We start from the raw sequence: 23702 nt of genomic DNA, 5'->3' as shown, positions 1-23702 counted from the left end.
ATTACGTTTGCACTGGCGTTTTGTCAGCGTTACGATGGATATCGTTCTCGAAGTCGTCAACGAAGTTCTTGCAAATAGACACCTTTAGCATACCGTGTACCTTGTTACCGCTAGCGGAATACCGGGAGCCCGCCTACCGCCGGAAAACAGGCGCTGATTTGTCCCGATGCTTCAGGAGCGCGCGTAGCAGCCGGGCACGTGGCGCCATCTGGCGACGTCAAGGAGATTTGCGCATGCATTGGCTGCGCCTCAGTGATGCATGGTTTCTCGGTTCCTGGTGTTGCTAGAACCATTCGTTCTAGCAACACTGTTTTGGCCTATGATCTCATCACGCTTGTACTTGCGAGTTTGGCCTGTGGCGGCGATACCTGTATTTTGGTTCTTGCTCTTTTCTACGTTACAAGAGCTTTGTTGTCAGTATGAGTGGCGTTTTTGTAATCAGGAGCTGGTATTCTGTCGATGCAAGCCAAGTTCAATTTCTCCTCAGTGTCCCTTTAACGTGCACTGACGTCGCACAGTACACGGGCCTCTAGAATTTCGCCTTCATCGAAATTCAGCCACCGCGGCCGGGATCGAACCAGCGCCTTTCGGGCCAGCAGCCGAGCGCTGTAACCACTGAGCCACCGCGGCGGGACTTTGGAGGTGAGACACCGGCACTAATGCGCGCGGATGATATAGAGCTAATAGCTAACAAGGAAGTTTTGCAGAAGTTTGATTGATAAAACCGAAACAGCGTTAAGAAGAAATTCAATTATAAATTATTTAACAACCAGTGCGGTGGCTCAGTGGTTATGGCGCTCGGCTGCTGACCCGAAAGACGTGGGTTCGATCCCGGCCGCGGCGGCCGAATTTCGATGGAGGCGAAATTCTAGAAGCCCGTGTACTGTGTGGGGTCAGTGCACGTTCGGCGTCCTTCATTAAGCTGAGCCGCTTTAGGACGTTAAACCCTCATAAACCAAATCAACCAGATTCAATCATCGTCCTCGTCTATTCGCGGCTGCTGCTTTCGCCGCCACCTGCCGTCGCTGAGTCTGACTTCCTGCGCAACTCCATGGCAAGATGGGCGGCAAACCTACCACTATTAACGCCCTTACACCCCCCCCCCCCCCCACACACACACACCCCAACCTTTCTCTGCGGTTGCTGAGTTATGCATCCACTGTTGAAGTTATTCGCTAAAGGAATGCAACCGGCAGAGAAACGCCAACGCTGCATGCATCTCTTATGCATTGTGAAATTTATTCCATGACAAGATGTCCCTAAATGATTGCCGCTGTTCATGTACTCAGTCATGAACACTACGGAATCTCCAGGAGGTTAATGGCGTTGTTTTCCTGGCAGACAAAGTCAACCCAGGTGTTGTTTACTGGACTGGATTAAGAACAGACGGCGAAACAACTGCTTGAAAGCCTTATTACAAAAAAGTGAACGCGTTCTAGGATTTCACTTTTGCCCCGCCGCGGTGGCTCAGTGATTACGGCGTTCGGCTGCTGACCCGCAGGACGCGGGTTCGATCCCGGCCGCGGCGGCCGAATTTCGATGAGGTGAAATTCTGCAAAGTGGGCGTTAAAGATCCCCAAGTGGTCGAAATTATTCCGGAGACCTCCACTACGGCACCTCTTTCTCTCTTCCTTCTTTCACTCGCGCCTTCCTTCCTTCCCTTACGGCGCGGTTCAGGTGTCCTCCGATATATGTGAGACATATACTGCGTCATTTCCTTTCCTCAAAAACCAATTTACCAATTTCAAATTCTAGATGCCAGTGTACTGTGCGATATCAGTGCACGTTAAAGAACTCCAGGTGGTCGAAATTTCCGGATCCTTCGCTACGCGGCGTCCCTCATAGCATGAGTCGCTTTGGGATGTTAAACCCCAATAAACCAACAGACCAATTTGCACAAAAACATAAAGGGCTTCTTTCACTCCTACCTTCCTCCCTTCCCTTACCGCGCGGTTCGGGTGTCCACCGAGATATGTGAGACAGTTACTGCTCCATTTACTTCCCTCTGAAAAAAAATGGCTGAGGCTTAACTTGGTTAAGCCTGGAAGGAAGGAAGGAAGGAAAAACTTTATTTTACTCTAGTCCTTTTTCCTGTGGTTTGGGAGCATCTTCAGAGACGTTTTCTCCTTGATTTTACCCCCAGGAGTCTTCTCTGTCGAAGTCGTCCGCCTCTAATCAGTGGTCGGTTGCCCTCAGTCCAGGCCTCCGCTGGCCACTGCCGCCCGTTGAGCTCGCTGTACCAGACCTTCTTGGTCTTCACAGCGGTCGCTGGACAGCAGAGTCTCCCACTGCTCCGCACTCGGGTTTTGTATTTTGGGGACCACGTCTATCTTTTGGCAGGCCCATGTGATGTGATAGAGAGTAGGTTTTCCGTCGCACCAGGGACATTTGTCCGCGTATATGGTAGGGTGCATTTTGTTTAGTATATGTAGGTTTGGGAAAGAGCCTGTTTGTAATTGTCTCCAAGTGACAGCTTCCTCTCTGCTGAGAGATTTGTGCGGTGGGGGATACCGCAATCTTCTGCCTCTGTAGTTTTGTAGTATGGCCGAGTAATCCCTGGGTGCTGGCGCGAGTTCCGCGGGCTCATCGGATGCTCGGAAAGTAATGTATCCTCGAGCTATCCTGTCGGCCTCTTGGTTCCCTGCCACCCCCGTGTGCCCCGGTACCCACACAATTTTGTGTGGGATCTTGTCGCTTTGTTCTTCCTGGTTTTTAATTCTGTCGCTCGCTGCGAGGAGTATACGGAGCGCGTGACGACCTATCCTGCCATTCATGCAATTTCGGCAGGCTGTTTGAGAGTCGGTGAGTATTGTTAGCGACCGCCCGGTTCTATAGCCCTCCGCCACCGCTAGAGCAACGGCTACTTCCTCGGACTCTGCAGCTGTGCAGCCTCGGAGAGACGCGCTGGTCATTTCGCGTAAAGACGAATCGACCACCGCCGCCACAGCGATTTTGGTGTCTCCTCCTCTCCAAGACGCGTCTGCATACACGGTTGTGGCTTGAGGAGCGTATGTTCTTTCGATGAAGTCGGCCCTCGCTTCTCTTCTGCCTCGATGGAGGTTGGGATCCATGTTTTTTGGTATTGGCGCTACCTTGAGGGTCTTGCGAAGCTCGTCGGGGATCGTTGCCGTCCTCGTCATTTCTCGCATCTGCTCGCGGTATCCGAGCCTCTGCAGGAGCGCTCTTCCAGTCGTTGTCTGCAACAGCCTGAGTTTTTGCGACTCAAGCTGCGCCTCTCGTAGCTCCTCAAATGTGTTATGTAATCCCAGGGCCATGAGTTTTTCGGTTGACGTGTTGCGCGGAAGTCGGAGCGCTGTCTTATACGCTTTGCGTAGCAGGGCATCCGCTTGTTGTATTTCGTTTTTGTTGAGGCACTGGTAGGGTAGGCTGTACGTGATTCTACTAACTACAAGGCTTCTGACTAGTTTGAGTGTGTCCTCTTCACGCATGCCATGTCGCCTGTTGGTGATGCGGGTGATCATGCGTGAGACTTGTAGTGTTGTTGCTTTGAGCAGGGTAAAAGTGTGAGTACTGCGCTGGTTGGATTGAACCCACATGCCTAAAATTCTTATTGTTGTCTTTTCGGGTATGGGTGTCCCGTCAAGGTAGACGTTGAGTTTTAGGTCCTCGTTGGTTGGGACGGTCCGGTTTTGCTTGCCTCTCCAGACTCTCAGCAGTTCCGATTTCTCGGTCGAGCATGCGAGTCCTCTTTCTGCGAGGTATTGCTCTACACAAGAGGCCGCTTGCTGTAGCCTTTCTTCCTTCTCTCCGAGACAACCCGTGTTTGTCCAGACTGTTATATCGTCAGCATACATTGCATGCCTGATGCCTTCGATGTTCTCTAGTTTTCGAGCTAGGCCTATCATAGCTATGTTGAAAAGTAAGGGGGAGATAACTGACCCTTGGGGTGTTCCCTTATTTGGAGTGCGAATTTTGTCCGATCGAAGGTCTCCTATGCCGATGGTGGCAGTTCTGTCGGACAGGAAGGCTTTGACGAAGCCGTGGATTCTGCGCCCGCAATCCAGCTTGTCTAGGCCCGTAAGGATCGCTTCGTGGCTGACGTTATCGAATGCCCCTTTGATGTCCAGGGCCATTATGACATTTTCTCCCGTCCGAGGTACGTTTCGCAGGACATCTTCTTGTATTTGGAGGAGAACGTCCTGCGTCGAGAGCTTCGCTCTGAAGCCGAACATGGTATGTGGTACACAGTCGTTGTCTTCCATGTAATTTTGCAGTCTTAAAGTTACCACCCGTTCGTAAAGTTTGCCAAGGCACGACGTGAGTGATATGGGCCTGAGGTTTTCAATTTGTAGCTTTTTACCAGGTTTAGGTATCATTATTACTTCGGCGTGTTTCCAATCTTCGGGAACCGTCTCCGCCTCCCAATGTTTGTTAAGAAAGCTGACGAGCTCTTGTATGAGGTCGTCGCTCAGGTTGCGGATTAGGGCGTTGTCGATTCTGTCCGCTCCGGCTGCCGTGTTTCTGGTGGTGTTTCTTATGGCCGCGTAAACCTCTTCCACAGTTATGGGGCGGTCGAGTTTCTCGTTTTCGGCTCCTCGATACGTTCCTTGGTATCGCGGGGGGTTGTGATCGCCGAAACATTTTTCTCGTGCCTTCTCCAGTAGGGTGATGTCTGATCCCTCGAAGAAGTGGATGAACCTGTGGATGGCTTTATTGTTTTCTGATTTTATTTTGGTCGGATCGATTAGTGCTCTTAAGAGATTCCAGGTTCTGGCCGTGCCTAGAGTTCCCCTAAGCGAGTCGCTGAGTTGTTCCCAATTTTGTTTCGCGAGTTGCATCGCATATTCTTCCGCCTTTGCCGTAATTTCTGCTATCTTTAGTTTTAGTTTCCTGTTGTGTTTTTGCTTCCGCCATCTTTTGGTGAGACTGCGTCTCGCTTCCCATAGTCTGAGGAGGTGGGCGTCTACTTCAGGCGTTGCTGTCGTTCTCCTTAGACTTTTTGTGCATCGTTGTCGCGTTTCTCTCAGCATGCCGCTCCATTCCTCCAGTGATTGGATACCGCCTTCAGATTTGTTGCAAGCCCCGCGAAACGCGTTCCAGTCAGTGATTTTCGCCTGTCCAATCTGGCGTCTTATGGTGTCGGATGCTATTCGTGTCCGGAGGATAAAGTGATCGCTGCCTAGATTTTCCATCATGTTTTCCCACTGTGACTCCCTGCTCTTCCTTACGAAGGTGAGGTCCGGGCATGTGTCCGTGCTCACGCTATTTCCGATTCTCGTGGGGGTCGCAGGATCTGTGATTAGACTGCAGCCAAAGTACTCCGCTACTTCCACTAATGTTCTTCCCTTGATGTCTTGTTTCTGGTATCCCCAACTCCTGTCCATGGCGTTGAAATCTCCTACGATGATGAGTGCATTTTTTTTTGCCAGCTTTTGCGCTCCATAGAACAGTTCGAAGAGTTTGGCTTTTCTTTGTCTCGGCGGGCTGTACACGTTAAGTAAGAACGTGCTGCTTCCCTGTCGCTTTTTCGGAATAATTTCAACAAGCGCGTGCTCGATATCGGTGTCGGCGATGGTATCGTGCCTGATGGCGGTAATGGTTTTGCTGACTAGGACGGCCGCTTTACCTTCGTTTTGACTCTCGTAAACCTCGTACCCTTGTAAGGTCGGCTTGATTCCAGTCTCTTGGAGCGCAATTACATCAGGAGGTGTCAGTTGTGTGTTTATATATTGTTTTAAAAGGGCCTGCTTTTTGCGGTAGCCTCTGCAGTTCCATTGCCAAATATCTAAGTGTTCTTGTTCTTGCCGATACGTATTGATCATGTTTACGCGTCACTGCTGTTGCCTTGTTCGCTTGCGAAAGCTGTTAGCGCTGGACGGTTGTACGCTTTTTCCCTAATGTTTTCGGTATGTTTTTGTTTTCGAAAAGCGCTTCTGATCTCTGCGATCTGCCCTTGGAATTGTACTTGCATCTGTTGCATTTGCGATTGGATTTGCTGCATGATATCCTGCATCATCTGCTGCATCATCTGTTGCATTCGTGTTTCAAGGTCTCCTTCATTCGATGCCTGTGGTTGTTGTTTTGGAAGGGCTCTAGTCGTGTCGAGTTCCCGCTGTTGGTCCTTTAGTGTTTTTGTGAGTTCCTCAACTTTGCGTTCGAGCTCGTTTTGTTTAATTCGAGCGAGTTCTAGCTCGCGTCTGAGCGCATCGCTGTTCGCGTCCTTCGGTTCTGTGACGCGATTGTCTTTGTTGTTTGTGTTGTCTATGTTACTACCCTTTCCTACCGAGTGCGAAGCAGTGGTAGAAGCCCAGCTCACCTTGCTGCCGCTTGTCTGGGAAACCTTCTTCTTTTTCTTTTTCTCTTGCTTCTCCCCCTCCTGTGGGCCGGCTGGTGGTAGAGGCGGGAAGGAGTTGGACCTCGATCGGCTCCTCGATGTCTCTCCCTCTGAGCTGAGCCATCGCTTGGGTGGTCGCCCGCGTTGGTCGCTCCGTCCTCTTTCTCCTGTGGGTTTTGGCCTGGCTTTTTTCAATCTCTCTCGGCACTCCTTGGATCCGGTCCTGTGTGCCTCGCCACAGATTATGCACTTGGGCGTGCACTCGTGGTCGGCGGGCGGGTTTGAAACTCCACACAGTCCGCACACAATAATGTTCGGTGTGGGGCACACGTCGGAACGGTGTCCTTGCTGGAAGCAGACGTAACACACTTGCCTAGTGGGGCGGTACTGGTAGCATGGTACTTCACCTCCGTAATAAATGACGAATTTCGGCAAGACTGGGCCGTCGAACGTGAGCACTGCCGTCTTGGATTTTCCGAGCATCCTTGCCTGAAGTATGGTCACTCCTTGAGTTCTGACCCGTAGGTGTGCTTTAAGTTCTTCGGGAGGGGTACCTGGCTCTACACCGTGGATCACGCCGCGCAGGACGTCTTCCGGTGCTGCCACGTAAGCGTTTACATAATAAGGCTTTCCGTCGAATTTGAGACGGGTAATGTGCCGCACTAGCTGAGCCGTTTGCTCGTGCGGAGTGCTAACGATAATGATATTGGATCCGGTGCGAAGCCTTACAAGTAGGTCCTCGTCCTTACATTGCTGGCCGCACGCCATGACAATTGCGCGCGCTACTTGGTGGGTGGTGAGGGACTTCACCATGAGTCCTTTCTTGGGTCGAATAATGATCTTGTAGTCGCTTCTGGGGAGTGGCGGCATTCTTCGCCTAGGCCTGCTCTGCTCCCTTGATCCATACTTGTTGCAGCCGGTCGCATCACCCGGTAATTTTCCGTCTTGAGGATTGGCGTCCGGGCCGGTTACCGTGCCTTTGCGTTCCTTTCGCCTTTGAAGTTTTCTCTGGCGCTTGGATTGTACAAGCTCCCAGCTGGCATCGTTGTTGTACCCGGCTGGCTTCGACGAGGAGTCGGACGGGATCTCGTCCTCACTTCCCAAGTCGGCGTCTCCGAAGTCGTCTTCATCCATCACTTGGAATTCGTTGAGAAGGACGTTTGACGATTGTGCTGGCATATCGTTGTCTTGGCTGGGCCCCGCCATATGGTCCGTCTTTGAAACGGCGTCGATGCTAGGCGTCGGCGTCGTCGACAAGGTTAGCGGCCCATGCTCTCACGATGTCGAGCTGGGTGGCCCGTTAGGGTTAGCGGGCCGGCGCCCGCTTTATAACTTTCAAGTCCGGTAGAAAGCCGAAAACTGGTCCTACCTCTTGAAATTTCTATCCTGGGGATCCAGCACTTGATATCTTTACCTTCCGAATAAAATCCGGTGGCGAGAATGATTTGGTCCGGTGGAATTTGCTCAAAATGTGCGGAACCGATGCGACGCGCGTCCGCTTGCTTGAACCGCCATGTAGCGTCCCTTAAGCCTGGAGAATGCGAAGCATCATCGTGTCGCGTAATTTGGAGGCGCACAACACAGCGGCAATCCTGACACTCGCATCCATGCCGGTACTAGACCGCACACCAACAAACACGCCCGACAACAAGGACACTCAATATACCGCGATAGAGCTCAGCTCACCAGGACACACAAATGGCCTCACTATTATTAACATATACAGCAATCCTAAAGATAAAGGCAGAGTTATTCCGGGTATCCTGGGCTCCTTCCGTTCCTCAAACCTTCTTGTGGTGGGTGATTTTAATGCACGTCACACGCACTGGGGATACAACTCGGATACCCCCAAAGGTAACCTGATTTCTACCGCAATGGCTGATTAGAACCTTAGCCTGATCACAAATCCCACCGTACCCACTCTCATTGGCACAAGCGTCACCCGCGACACCACACCCGATCTCACATGGGCCACACCGAACATAATCGTTAAATCTCACACGGTGCTCCAGGATAGCCTTGGAAGTGACCACTTTCCAGTCTCCACTATTATATCTTATGATTCCAAGATTTTCATCCCTCGTTCGCAGCTTCTCACTGACTGGGATAAATTGCGCTCATATTTGGCAACTGATTCGACAGAACCCCGTACTGTCACTGACTGGACAGACCGTCTGGTGAAGGCCATCCAGGCGAACAGCAAAAGCATTAAAAATACCCCTAAGGCACCGCAGGTTGATCCGCATCTGGCTCATCTATGGGAGGCCCGACAGGGACTTCTCAAGCGCTGGCGTCACCAGCGACACAATCGTAAATTGCGACTCCGCATAGCCGCTCTCACTCGCGAGGCAGAAGAATACGCGAACACGCTAGCCCGCGCAAACTGGGCAACCTTTTGTAACGACCTCAAGGGTACATTAAGCACTAAACGCACGTGGTCCCTCCTACGTGCTCTCTTGGATCCAACAACCACTAAATCTCAGACACAAGTAAACACACAACGTCTAATACAACTAGAGCTCCAAAAGGGCACCAGCGTAATTGGCCAACTACGGGACACTTATATACCCACATCTCTTCAGTCGGCAGATCCACCCAATCTACCTCCACCTAACCCAGAACTTGATGCCGACATCACCTTAAACGAAGTCCGCCGAGCACTCTTTAGTATTCGCCGCTCTACGGCGCCGGGGCCGGATGGCATAACGTACAAGGCACTACTCAATCTGGACGATGTCTCTCTCCAGGAACTCACGGAGCTCTTTAATAATCACTGGCAAGCTGGGACGCTCCCATCAGCCTGGACCCATGCCAGCATGCGATTTATACCCAAACCGGGCAAAGCCCTCACTCTTCAAAATTTGCGCCCCATCTCCTTAACGAGCTGTGTCGGCAAGCTCTTCGAGCATGTCATTCTCAATCGCCTGCAACCATTCCTAGAAACCACAGGCTTTCTCTCAAACGTTCAATTCGGCTTCCGCCCAAACATCTCGGCGCAAGACGTACTTCTCGCGCTTAAAGAGTCCCTCTTTTGCACTAAGCGTCGTACAGCCTCTACGCGAGCCATACTGGCCGTGGATATCCATAAGGCTTTCGACACAATAAGCCATGACCATATCCTCACGACATTAGCCACCACGGGGTGTGGCACCCGCATATGGCAATATATTCGGGCCTTCCTTCAGGGGCGCACGGCAGACCTCCACCTTGGGGATATTGCCTCCCACCCTTTCCCCTGCCTAACCGGGGAACCCCACAAGGGGCGGTTCTATCACCTTTACTCTTTAACATTGCCCTAGCGCCACTGGCAAAGGCCCTTGCTGCTGTCCCAGGGCTCCACACAGCCATATACGCAGATGATATAACCCTCTGGACAACGGGAGGATCCCTTGGAACAGCCCAGGATATCCTGCAATCTGCCATAGACATCACCATCTCATTTAGCAAACACAGGCCTCCGTTGCTGTCCAAATAAATCGGAACTCCTGCAGCTGAAACCCCTCTCCAGTGACCCCCCGATTGAACTGCACATGTACGGGAATCCAGTGCCCATTGTGCTTCAGGTGAAGATTCTCGGCCTTCTAATTAACAACACACTCGATGCAACCGCCACCCTTCAGCTCTTGCAGAGACAGACCAAACAGGTCGCTGCACTTATCAGGCGGGTGGCAGCACGCAATCATGGGCTGTCTGAACGCGAGACCCTCAATATGACAAATGTACTAATCATTAGCCGCATTACATACCACCTTCCATACCACATACTCACTCAGCGGCAAAGACAACAGGCAGACATCCTAATACGCACAGCTGTCACCTCTGCCTTACGTCTTCCACGGACGGTTAGCACGAAACGTCTCCTGGCCACTGGTACCCACAATACAGTGATCGAATTAATAGAGGCTCAACGCACCAACCAATTAGTCCGCCTGAGTCGCGCGGAAACAGGACAATGCCTACTGCGAAAGCTGCGTCTCAATCCACCAATTCCCACCCCAACAAGTCCTACACCTTACATGATTTCTCTGCGCACGCAGGATCACATATATCAGAAGCCCCTACCGCGCAATATGAGTGCTAGTCTCCATCACGGTAATCGGCAGGCACGAGCGAGCTATTACACCAAAACATACAGCAACCGCTCCGATATCCTTTATGTCGACGCGGCACAAAATTCTAAACCAGGATATTTCACGGCAGTCGCAGCCTATGAAGACGGCACAGTGGGGGCCGCCGCCATTATTCGAACTAATTCGCCTGCAGAGGCGGAAGGAGCCGCCATCGTACTTGCTCTGGCCCACTCCATCATTGACAAAAACATAACAGAAATTTGCACAGATTCACAGGCCGCGTACCGCCACTACCTAAAGGGCGTGGCGACTCCGGGAACACACCGTATTCTTACCACGGCCACCTCTCTCGACCGAACGGTTACTCTGTCGTGGGTCCCTGGGCATGCCTCGATCCCCGGTAATGAGCGCGTTCATGCGCTGGCCCGAGAACTCTCCTCCCGGACCCCGGAGGATCAGGCACCCAACCCTGCGCAAGAAGCCCCTTCGGTCCTCTCTACATATCAACAAATTACCACAATTTACAAATTCAGCCGCATGACACTGCCACCACCCCACAGTACCTTGTCGCCCTTATCCAGCGCCACATGGCGGCAATTACAGACAGGCTGCTTTATTTCACCCCACCGCCTCTCATGCTTTCATCCCACCTTTCCTCCTGATTGTAACACCTGTGGCGTGCCCAAATCCACACTTTTCCATTACCTTTGGGAATGTCCTTCCCCAAAGGCAGTATCCCCCATCCCCAATCCCACCCATTCTTCCTGGGAGGCTGCTTTACGGACCGCTCAACCCGCCGGCCAGAAATGGCTGGTGGATCGGGCTTTACATGAAGCACAGGCCCGTGGACTCCTGAACCAGTAGGGGACCACCCTGGAAGATTTTTTTGTGTGTGTGTGTGTGTGTAATAAAGTTGTTTCCATCCATCCATACACAGCGACGGCGCGAGGTGGGCCCCCGTTTCTCCACTGCCGTGACGTCATCGTGTCATGTGGTGTGGCATCATCGTGTCACGTGATTTGGAGGCGCACAACCACAGCGACGGCGCGAGGTGGGCCCCCGTTTCTCCACTGTCGTGACGTCATGTATCACGTGATTTGGAGGCGCACAACCACAGCGACGGCGCGAGGTGGGCCCCCGTTTCTCCACTGTCGTGACGTCATCGTGTCACGTGGTGTGACGTCATGTATCACGTGATTTGGAGGCGCACAACCACAGCGACGGCGCGAGGTGGGCCCCCGTTTCTCCACTGTCGTGACGTCATGTATCACGTGATTTGGAGGCGCACAACCACAGCGACGGCGCGAGGTGGGCCCCCGTTTCTCCACTGTCGTGACGTCATCGTGTCACGTGGTGTGACGTCATGTATCACGTGATTTGGAGGCGCACAACCACAGCGACGGCGCGAGGTGAGCCCCCGTTTCTCTACTGTCGTGACGTCATCGTGTCAGGTGGTGTGACGTCATGTATCACGTGATTTGGAGGCGCATAACCACGGTGAAGGGCTGAAGTGGTAGCTAAAGTAGTATGCTTCGCATAAAAAAAAAGACAGTTACTGTGCCATTTCTTTTTCTCAAAAACAACAAGAACAGCCGGAGTTCCCGGTTTAGAACCCGGACGCGCAATCCGCGTTTCGATGTTGGCGAAACGCAAAAGACTCCTTGTGCTGCGAGGCTAATGGTGCAGCGCCAAAGCAAAGTATTTGGGAGAACTGAGAGTGCAAGTTTACAATAGTTGGCTAAAGGAGCAATCATTTAGGCTAGAGATATCTTGCCAGCGACGCTGTCACGTGTGCCAATGTGGTCTTATATCTTAATTGCGCAGCCGCAGATCGTTGACTCTGCGTGAAATGCCCTTGGAGCCGTCGAAATTGACGATGGTGAAAGTGAAGACTTCGATTTCTGGAAGTGTAAACAGTTGTTCACGTAAACGCTTGTCCCTCGCTGAACAGATCTTTGTGTGTCGGGCGGCACTAGTCGCCGTTCTGCATCTTTTTTGTGGCGGGCGATTGTTGTCGCCGTTCCGTATCACTGTGTATCGGGCGGCATCAGTACAACCGAGGGAAGGTTGTCCCTTTTCAGACAACGGCCCAATGAAGTTCTCTTCAAAGCTGATCAATTCACGCTGTTTCTTGAACAATTTGCTTTCAGGTTTACTATTATAATGATAACCGAAACTTGGTTTTCTTCACAGGATAGCGCCTGTAATCTGAGTGGATATAGGTTTTTTTTTCTGCTCATCGAGATGCCTGGGTCAGCTCACTGAATGTGTGCATGCGCTCCTTCGTGAATCCCCGATCCCACCCCTCCCTAGATAACAAACACGCAACACTCTGTCGCAGACTACAGACGCACACTCTCCCCTCACCCCTTAACCTAGCCCACTATCATCCATCCTTTCCCACTTCCGCATGCGCCCTATGCCCAGAACCCTTCGCTTCTTCCCTCCACATCTTTTCCCTCTGCTCGGCGGACCCTCCCCCGCGGGACCTAGAGAACCTCAAGACCTGGGTGGACTGGGAGACCCTGCTGCGCTCGGAGGACCCGGCCGTGCAGACCATCGCCACCGGCCGTGCTGCCAGTATTATGGACCTCAGGAACATTAACACTTGAGTGCAGTGGGGTCGTGCGGGGACCCTGGGGCGTGCCCCGAATTCCTGTTGAAGTGAAGTTTTCTCTCTCTCTCTCTCTCTGCTCATCGAACTTGAAAACGTGGTGGTGCTGTAGCGATGTATGCTTCGCACACAATGTCTTGTGATGAATTGCCAAATTTTACTGTTTTACGCCCAAGTTATGAGGACCTGTGCCTGCAAAACAGCAACTCTCTTTGCTGTGTTATGTACCGCACCCCTTGCGCTAATACGTCTTTTTTTTATTTTATTGACTCCGTTCTTGAATTTGCCGCCACGAATGGCTTGAGGTTGGTTTTAGGGGGTGATTTGAAAATTAATCTTTCTACTGAAAGCGTTGCGACGAAAAAAATAATGAACAGAATAACATCATCAGGTTTTCGGAATCTAATCGTTACCCCTACTCGTGTAACTCCAACAACTTCTAGTATTATTGCGAAAGCAATACTGCGCTAGGTTTTGAGCCTTCAGCGTCGTCCCGGCGGTTCCACGTTTGACCTTTAGCTTGACCTCTGTTGTGACGTCACGCCAGACGGAGAGAAAACTGGGGCCCAACTCAGCTCGTCGCTGCTGTCCCAGCGGATCCACGCCGCGCAGCAGCTGCGTGCCGCTGCCGCGAATAAAAAAATAAAAAGAAAAAAAAGAAGTAAAGGAAAATAAAACAAAAGATAAAAGAAAAATTAAAAATAAAATAACAAAAAATAAAAAATAAAGAAAGGAAAGCTGAGCATGGTGGCAATTGCCACCACCCCGTTTCAAAGGGAGCGCTCCTATCCATCCATCCAGCGGTTATCCGCAACCTCGGCCGCCGGCTTTGGCCGCGTAGCTCGGAGCTTCTAGACAATCATCCGTTAGCGTCAGCCGCTCGTTTTGGCTACCGAGGCACGCACAAATCTCCCAGCACGTGGGGGCCCTCGTGTGGTGAGTATAATGCCATGTAAAACAAATGGGCAAAACTTTGATAAACATAAGCTTTACTAAGAGCACTGTTGTGACCGTACTTCGGACCACGTGGGCCCGATCAAGCAGCTACCGTGAACAATCAACAAGGCCGACAACCTCGCGACGACCATGGGAAGTGGGATGCTTGGAATGCCCCTCCGAGCCTCAGCGGATTAGTGTGGCAGGAATGTCGAGGGCCATTGTCAGCAGCAACCCCAGCGAAATTCCTTGAGCGGAGGGACCACTATAGCGGCGAAGGCCGGAGACGCGCCGGAGGTATTGTCCGAGCGACTACGGCGAAGGCGACGTGCCGGCGCCGGTCACGCTGGCGGTTAATTGAAGAATTCTGTGTCCCCGACTCGCGTTCTGGGCAATCGGCGGGGAAGCAATTCATTCACCTGCTGGAAGACTTCGGGAGATTCCTTTCCCGCAGGGCTGGATGAGTCAGCATCTCCCCCTCTCATCGACCCAGCTGCGAGAGAGTGTAAAAACCCGCACCTGCCCAGCCGTGGGTGGTAACAAGAACGTCCCCTTCGGTCCATCCGATTGGACAGTGCTCGTCGAACATTATTCCCCAGCCAGGGATCTGGGGAAACCGAACGATATTTAACTCGGCCGTGAGTGTGGCCGAAAAAAGCCTGCTAGCTCCAGTCGACTACGGTTGACGAAGACGTTCCCCTTCCACTGAGAGCCATTCTCAGTCCCGCACTTGTAAATAATGTAATTAATCATGTAACCATGTAAATACAGTTTTTTCCTTCACTTCCCCTACTCCCCGTCTCCGGCCCACGTTTCCTTCCTCCTTCGGCAATGCGGCGGCGCTCCTGGACCCGATGCCTGGTGGGACACGCTACGAGCACGGCAGAATATAACAACTGGTGGCAGCGGTGGGATCTATCACGCTTGGTCCTGGCTTCAGCAGTGGTGAGCGCTTGACTTTCTTTAAGAATCTGCCAGGCTTGATAACTCTGGAAATTTATCACTACCTGTAGATTGTTTTTCTGCACGTGCTCGCTTAAGCATTTCACGTAGCAGCTTATTTTTGAAAGTCCTCGTTCGAGAATTGCCATGGATTTGAGCAAGCTAAAGAAGCCAGAGTTGATGTTGCTGTGTGAAAAGCTGGGTATTGAGGCCAGGAAAAGTCACAGAAAGCCGCAGTTGATTGAGGCTATTAAGGAATGTGGTGCTAAGGAGGAGGGAGACAAAATTTTGGAGACCTGGGAAGTCATTCAGGAGGGAATCAGGAACGCTAAGGAGAAGGCCGTCAGGGTTGAAAAAGAACGCAAGGAGGAGGCCGACAGGGTTGAAAAGGAACGCAAGGAGAAGGCCGTCAGGGTTGAAAAGGAACGCAAGGAGAAGGCCGTCAGGGTTGAAAAAGAACGCAAGGAGGAGGCCGACAGGGTTGAAAAAGAACGCCTTTACCGCAAGGAAGCCGCTAAAAAGGAGGCTGACAGGTTAGATAAAGAAATTGCTCTAAAGCGTTTGGAGTTGCAACAAATTTTAGAGGCGAAGCGCGCCGACAGGAATTCGACATTAAATCAGGAGGTTTCGGCGCGAAAAGAAATTAAAGTCGGCAATGAAAACTGCGTGTCTTTGCCCATTGCCCGCGTCGCGATCGAGAGCCCGCTCGGGGTGCGTCTGACCGAGGCAGCCATCTCCCAAGACCTGCCTATGCAGCATCCCTCGATTTTCCCAAATCGCTTGGATATGCTGCCCAAAGAAAAGGGCCTTAGTCTTGGAGATAACGCTGCGCAGGTCCTCACCAGTTCGAAGGCTCCAGAATTCGCAGCGCCAGCAGAGCACGTAGTTGAAGAGGACAAACCTGAAAGCGACTGTGGAACTCCAAGCCAGAGCGCGGCATTAGCTGAAAAGCGCGATGCCGAGCAGATTGTCCTTGCAACCCAGAAAGGCGTAGGCGCAGAGCAAAAATGTAGTCCTCCAGAAAGCAGTCGCGCGCTGAAAGCGGCAACTGCAAGTTCTATCGTAAGCGAGGAATGCGTCTCAGCGCTTCCTCGAAACCATGATCAGTTCAACGATAACGGAACGACAGCCGCTCGCGACCGAACACCCGAAAATGAGTTATGCTCCACAGAAACTAGTGTGTCTTTGCCCATTGCCCGCGTCACGATCGAGAGCCCGCTCGAGGTGCGTCTGACCGAGGCAGCCGTCTCCCAAAACCTGCCTATGCAGCAACCCTCGATTTTCTCAAATCGCTTGGATATGCTGCCCAAAGAAAAGGGCCTTTGTTTTGGAGATAATGCTGCGCAGGTCCTTACCATTTCGAAGGCTCGTGAGGTCGCGGCGCCAGCGGAGCACGTGGTTGAAGAGGGCAAACCTCAACCTGTAAGCCCGAAGCCTGTAAATTCTCACGGTGATGAGCTAGAGCAGGCTTTGTCACAAACAGACGATGAGACGAACGCCGGCGACTTAAGCTGTGACGGCTCCGCGCTACCTAATGACGAGCCAGCCCAGGACTTACTCACTACTAGCACAGGGGTAAAGAGTACCGATAGTAGTGCAGGCGATAGTGAGTCTTCCGAATCAGGCGCAAGTGATGAGCTGGGGCTAGGTGAGGAATTGAATACCGATCTTGTGTTGCCCCACTCGGATGGCTTTCTCGAGCTCCTTCGTGTGGACAGAGAAACGTTCACCGCTGAGCAAGAGAAAGACCAAAATCTACGCAACTTGAGTCACCAAAGTGACATAGGTGTGTCACGGAAGAACATACCTTTCCAACTCCGTTCTGGCCTGCTGTACCGCCAGTATAAGGATAGGAAAGGTATCGAACACGACCAACTTACTGCCCGTGTCGCGATCGAGAGCCCGCTCGGGCTGCGTCTGACCGAGGCAGCCGTCTCCCAAAACCTGCCTATGCAGCATCCCTCGATTTTCCCAAATCGCTTGGATAGGCTGCCCAAAGAAAAGGGCCTTAGTCTTGGAGATAACGCTGCGCAGGTCCTCACCAGTTCGAAGACTCCAGAATTCGCAGCGCCAGCAGAGCACGCGGGTGAAGAGGGCAAACGTGACCCTGTAACCCTTATAAACTCTCACGGTAGTGAGCCAGAGCAGGCTGGATCACAAATTGGAGATGAGGCGAACGCCAGCGACTTTACCTGTGACGGTTCAGCGATTGCTAGTGACGCGCCACGCAAACCAACTGCGAGGGTTTCCACGGAGCGGCAGCGCACAGAGGTGGCCAAACGGGAAGAGTTAATTAAGGGGAAAGTGCGGCTCTTGTTGACTGCTCGACTGAAATCCGAACCGCGTGGCCGCCCCAATTTGGCGCCTCGGTGCTCAAGAGTTCGCACCCGCCCCGTGGGAACACAAGGCAAGAGAACGCAACGCGCGAACCCGATCCGAGAGAGACGGATACGCTGGCACGGCATTCGCACTCGTCCGTTCCCTTCTCGCGTTCTGCTTTCTGAGCGTCAGCCAAACTTCAGAACCACGAGACTTGGACGAGGAACAGTTAAGGGTCCTAAGCTGAAATTCCTAGCCTTGTGTCCTGTTGCACCTGCTAGAGCAGCTATCGGACCGCGGCCGCGAAGGGGGCGGCTGAAGAATAGGAACCAGTAAATTCCTCCAATCGTAACGTTGTTTCTGGACGGTTTCGAGGAATAATCCTATTCAGTTTATTGCTTGTTTCTTTTTGTTCATTTAACTCTCCTGTACAGAAATGCAAGCTGAAATTCCTAGCATTATGTAATGTCTCATCTGCTAAAGCAGCTGTCGGACCACGGCCGCGCAAGGGGCGGATATGACGCATAATCTCATATTGAGTTTAATGCTTGTTTTTTGTCTTTTGTTCATTACACTCTCCTATGCGAAATGAGAGCGAAATTTTGGAGCTTGGCATTGCGGGACTCAGTTCACATGCGTTGCAGAAACGTAAGAGATAATGGCAACGCTGATGGCCTCAGCCGAAGCTTTCCCGTGTAATGCCCTTTCCTGACTCCCCGGACGTTAATCCGCTATGCAAATTTGTATTTTGTTTTTTTGCTTTAGCGGGAATCATTTTTGTCTGTTTTGTATGTGTGTTCAGCAGCTCCACCTTCCCTTTGTGCTCTCACGGGCGGTGGCTTTCTGTGACATAAACCGTGCTACGGCACACCCCCCCCCCCCCCCCCAAAAAAAAAAATTTTAGGAAATTTTTCCCTTTTGGCTAAACAAGCTCTGTGTATTCTGGTTTGGTCAAACTTGGAAACTTTCGGAGGAGGAAGTAAATTTCACGCGACAGCTCATTTTCTCTAAAGAGACTTTGTTGACCGAAAACAGCTTGGCAGTTCTTAAAGTCGGTTTGGCGCTTTCTGCTTGTTGGGCTTTGGACTTTGCTGGTTGAGCTCGTTACAGCTGTCAACGAAGCAAGAAGAACCTTTGGGCCCAGCTGTGACCAAAAGCCGAACGGACACAACTCCAGGTCTCTGCGCGCAGCAGCGTTGGCTGCAACCACTACGAGACCTCTTCGGGCGGCGGACGTGCTGTTGTGACCGTACTTCGGACCACGTGGGCCCGATCAAGCAGCTACCGTGAACAATCAACAAGGCCGACAACCTCGCGACGACCATGGGAAGTGGGATGCTTGGAATGCCCCTCCGAGCCTCAGCGGATTAGTGTGGCAGGAATGTCGAGGGCCATTGTCAGCAGCAACCCCAGCGAAATTCCTTGAGCGGAGGGACCACTATAGCGGCGAAGGCCGGAGACGCGCCGGAGGTATTGTCCGAGCTACCACGGCGAAGGCGACGTGCCGGCGCCGGTCACGCTGGCGGTTAATTGAAGAATTCTGTGTCCCCGACTCGCGTTCTGGGCAATCGGCGGGGAAGCAAGTTCATTCACCTGCTGGAAGACTTCGGGAGATTCCTTTCCCGCAGGGCTGGATGAGTCAGCATCTCCCCCTCTCATCGACCCAGCTGCGAGAGAGTGGAAAAACCCGCACCTGCCCAGCCGTGGGTGGTAACAAGAACGTCCCCTTCGGTCCATCCGATTGGACAGTGCTCGTGGAACATTATTCCCCAGCCAGGGATCTGGGGAAACCGAACGATATTTAACTCGGCCGTGAGTGTGGCCGAAAAAAAGCCTGCTAGCTCCAGTCGACTACGGTTGACGAAGACGTTTCCCTTCCACTGAGAGCCATTCTCAGTCCCGCACTTGTAAATAATGTAATTAATCATGTAACCATGTAAATACAGTTTTTTCCTTCACTTCCCCTACTCCCCGTCTCCGGCCCACGTTTCCTTCCTCCTTCGGCAATGCGGCGGCGCTCCTGGACCCGATGCCTGGTGGGACACGCTACGAGCACGGCAGAATATAACAGCACTACCAAGATACACCACCAGCCAAACCAAGCTAAGCCTCTGCCAATTTTTTGGACCTGTTCATAACTAATGTTAGTACTCCTGTGGTGGCGGCTGGCACTTTAAGCTCTGCCATTGGCGATCATCGTCCCATATTCTTAGCTTATTCCCGATACACTCCTCGAGTAAAGCGACGACTGCCCATAATTAAGCATCAAAACATTACTTATTCTATATTGGGCTTATTTCGTGTCAAGATCCAGAACAACGACTGGTCTACGGTACTCAAGGAAAACACGACCAACGACGCCTACAATGCCTTTATGTCTACGTTTTTGAAAATGTACCGCTCTTGTTTTCCTCTAAAAAACCTTAAGCTTCATAGGCATGCGCTAAAACCTTGGATCCATCCCGAACACATGCAGTTAATTCGTCAAAAGAACAAACTCTACGGTGCATTTTTGAAAAGCAAGTGTCAGTTAACGCTTGCAGCATTCAAAAAACTTCGCAACAAGATTACAGCCAAACTGAGAAAAGCAAAAGCACAATATTACTAACAATTGTTCAGTGACATGTCTATGAGTCAACCAGACCGAACTTGGCGAGTCATCAATGACGTGCTAGGAAAGTGCCCTAATCACCCTGATATGTCGAGATCGTCGTTGATGGTGAATAAATTTTTGTATCTGCATTATCTGACCGCTTTAACGCCCACTTTGCTGCCAGTCCAAAAAAAGACGCATCACCAGGTAAGGTCTCGTGCTGTCCACAGAAAGACTTTCCTGAGACCACATTTTTAAAACCCACAGATGAATCTGAAGTTTTGACACGTTTCTAAGCTTGAAGAATAGCAAAGCCCTTGACGCTGACAGCATTCAGGCTAAACATGTAAAACATGTTCTTGATCTTCTATGTCCGTACTTATTGCATATATTCAATCTTTCGCTAGCATCCGGCGCTTCTCCTAACGACACGAAACGTTACACCTGGTCAACTATTCTATCAAACACGCTTGGATCCCTTCTGAGTGGAAGCTGGCCAAGGTGATCCCTTTACTTAAAAACCAGGGTGGAGGCTATGAATTGGAAAATATTAGGCCTATTTCTCTAACATCAAAAGTGGTAAAATTAATAGAAAGGGTGTTACTTATGCGGGTTTCTGCCTTCGTGGACCGCAGAACTATTCTCAGCCCGTGTCAACTCGGCTTCCGGCCGCGATGTTCGATATGGAATGCACATGTAGATCTTGAGAGTCGTATTCTTCTAGCTCGTCGTCAACGCCTGTATGCTGCTTTGGTTACGCTCGACGTCTCTAAAGCTTACGACAGTGTTGAGCATTCCATCCTAATACACAGGTTACAGTCCCTCCAGTTTTCAGAATATTTAGTTGCTTGGATATCTGCATTTATAACAGGGAATTCTGCGTCTATAATGGGGTACAATCCGAGAGGTACAGACAGACGAGAGGTGTTCCGCAAGGAGCTGTCCTTTCGCCTGTGCTGTTCAATATCCTTCTGAGCTCCATTCCTCACCACCACCATGTTTGCACTTACGTCTATGCGGACGACATTGCAATTTTTGCGGCTGCGCCTGATATACATTCCCTCTATGATCAATTGCAATCATATTTGAGTTCCAGAAGAGGGCAAATACGGGCTGGTTGGTACATGTTTTACGAATTGGAAAAACAGCGCAATCAAAGACGAGACACAAGAGAAGGACAAAACACGAGCACTGGTTGAGCAGTTTACACCTCACATTAAATATTAACAAATGTGCCGTCCTTGTTTTTCCTCTACAGGATCCTGTTGTGGTCTCTCTTTCATGCAAATGTCAACCAATACCTCAAGTTCAATCCCAAAATACCTAGGCGTCATTTATGACGACAAACTCAACCTGCCGGCCTCACATTGGCCATGTTGCTGTGAAAGGGACTCGTGCCGCAGGCATGTTACGGAGGCTATGCAGTCACAGGTACGGTATGCGCAGGGATACGCTCCTAATGATTTACGTATTGTATGTCAGGCCAATTTTAGAATTTGTCTCTGTGTTGTTTTCAGGCTCGGCTTCATCATACAAACTTCGTCCTCTCATCCTTTTGTACAGGGAGGTGCTTCGTATGTACCTTGGCGTCCCCAAATTCGTGGCTACCAATGTGCTGTACCTTGAGGCCCGCATTCCCCCTCTGTTATCCCGATTTCACTTTTTAACTGTGCAGACTTGCCTCAAAATCTTTGAATCCCATTTTCACCGTTCGCAAAGCATTTTCTGTTGCCAGCCGACTTCCTTTTTTGGTGTCCACTGGCCTCGTTTTCATACCCCACAGGTTGTGTTCGTGCAAAGGATGCTTGAGCCTTTAAACGTGCAGATTTACAACATCCTTCCAGCACTAAGCAGTGGGTCCTCTGTCCACATTGTTTTCGACAACCTTTTTCCTCAAAACGCGAAACTTTTACCACCCGTATTTTAAATGGACTATTAGAAGATCATTTAAGGTCCCTACCTACAAAAATTGCAATAGCAACCGACGCCTCTCAGTGCAACGAAAAGGCAGGGGTGGGAATTTTCTGTCCGAGTTTAGACTGGTCCTTTTCGCTGCGCCTTCCGGATTTCACCCCTACTTTCCAAGCTGAATTTCTGGTAGTAGTTCTTGCCCTGCGCAAGCTTGATTCTTCTATTTCTGCAGTGGCAGTCATTACCGATTCTTTATCTTTGTGTTCGTCCCTCGCATCGCATGTTGACTGTCCCACTTTAAGCACTTTTTTATCGCTACTTCCTTCGCATTTGAGCCTTGTTCACTTGATATGGGTACCCGGCCACAGCAGCGTGACTGTAAATGAGATCGCGGATAACCTTGCAAAGGCTTCCCTAGGCGGCTCCGTGTTGCCCATCATGCCGGCTACAGCGTATATCACAGCATCTAGGTTCCGGCGACAAGCGTTATTAAGCGCGCAGGACACAGCACTTTTAACATCGGCGGAATGTCAGCGTCTGAAATATTCCTGGAGCAGGAAAGTTTGTCCATCTCGACAGCTAGAAGTATCTCTGACGAGGTTGCGCTGCCGCATCCCCCCTCTAAATTTCTATCTGCACAGATCTGGTTTGGCGTCATCTCCCCTCTGTGCATTTTGCCGTGAGCCTGAATCTATCGATCATTTTTGGCTACATTGTCGTCGTTTCACCTTTTTGAGAAGAAGACCGCTGGAGTTGCCCTTACAGCAACTTGGCCTTAGTTTGAGCAGCCCACACTCGCTATCATTTGGTGCCACCACGCTTGGGTTCAGCCACAGGTCTGTTTGTGACACTGTTCAAAATTTCTTGCTGGAATCTCAGCGACTGCCTTGCTAAAGCTTTCAGTATTTTCTTTTTTATGCTTCATTATTTTTCGAATTAATCTCTCTCTTTTCTCTCTCTCACTCTCTCTCCAACCCAAACTCCTATATATATTTTTTTGTTTGATTATTATTTTTTTTCCTCCTCTTCCTGCCCTCCTTGTGGTAGACACCCCCGGTGTTCCTCTCCCGTGTGCTTTTCTTTTGCCTTTACTACGTACAGGTGAATACCAACCTTTACCTTCCGATTCTTGGCCGATCCCCCAGTGTGGGTATGTGCCATTCTGTCAAAGGCTACAACAACAACAATCAAAGCCAGCATGGTTTTCGTAAGGGTAGGTCAACGGAATCTGCCCTTCTGTTGCAAAAGGAAATCATCATAAAAAACATTCAAGCTAATGTGACTCACTCTTTGGTGGTGAGTCATATTTCCTGCCACCTTATTTTGTGTCCGCTTGCCTAGTGTACAAACGTTGGCCCAGAGTGATCGTAACAAACCAGACAGGTTCGCTTCGCAGTCTCAGGATAGTAACAGTGCTTCACCGTTTAATTCGTTCAGGCGGAATTTGTAATTTTGTAGCCGCCACTGTTAAAGTTTTGCAAAGAACTAGAGTGACAAATAATTTAAGATATCCAGCGTTGCACAATATGATTATGCATTTTTCTTCTTCAGGTGCCTGACCTCAGCTGATGTAAAGAAAATTTTCAGCCTGAAAGAAGGACCATCTAACATTCCGCCCTGCTGTCCACCGGTTACGGTCGTCTGTCCATAGACCGGCGCTGACTGTACCGGGCCACTGAAGCCCAAAAAGCGATCACATCAGGACAGGTGATGGCCATGCAGATACGAGGAAGAGCACCGCTGCTAATATGACAAAAGCAGCGCATCTTAAACCGTTTCAGCCCTGGTGTTCTCGTTGGAGAACAAATGAACAGTATTTTCTCAAAGCTTTATATTCATGAAAGCCACTAAGGTCGAAGTTTGGATTGGTACCAAAATGTCCCCTTATTGACATCGCCTCCACTTTGTGAACTTTCGAGTTTTCCTTTCTGGTTTAAAACGACGAGGAATGTGGAGCATGGTACAAACGGAAGACGTCGTGAGATGCGCATGGACTGGCATCCCCTTCTTTCTTAACTGTTT

The 23702-nt window shown here is 50.8% G+C and overlaps 1 protein-coding gene across 1 annotated transcript; it reads left to right on the top strand.

The window, feature by feature from the left end:
* Window positions 1-20657: 20657 nt before the first annotated feature.
* On the top strand, window positions 20658-23239 carry LOC149348745 (uncharacterized). The gene is made up of 3 exons (XM_089541839.1): window positions 20658-20676; window positions 21748-22359; window positions 23232-23239. The coding sequence occupies exons 1-3, from the start codon at window positions 20658-20660 to the stop codon at window positions 23237-23239; spliced, it is 639 nt and encodes a 212-aa protein (XP_089397965.1).
* Window positions 23240-23702: the final 463 nt, after the last annotated feature.

Source organism: Amblyomma mixtum, chromosome 4, assembly GCF_055824585.1.
Source record: "Amblyomma mixtum isolate Tamu chromosome 4, ASM5582458v1, whole genome shotgun sequence".
Taxonomy (NCBI): Eukaryota; Metazoa; Arthropoda; class Arachnida; order Ixodida; family Ixodidae; genus Amblyomma; species Amblyomma mixtum.
The sequence above is the reverse complement of the archived record's forward strand: the minus strand, read 5'-3'. Positions and strand labels throughout refer to the sequence as shown.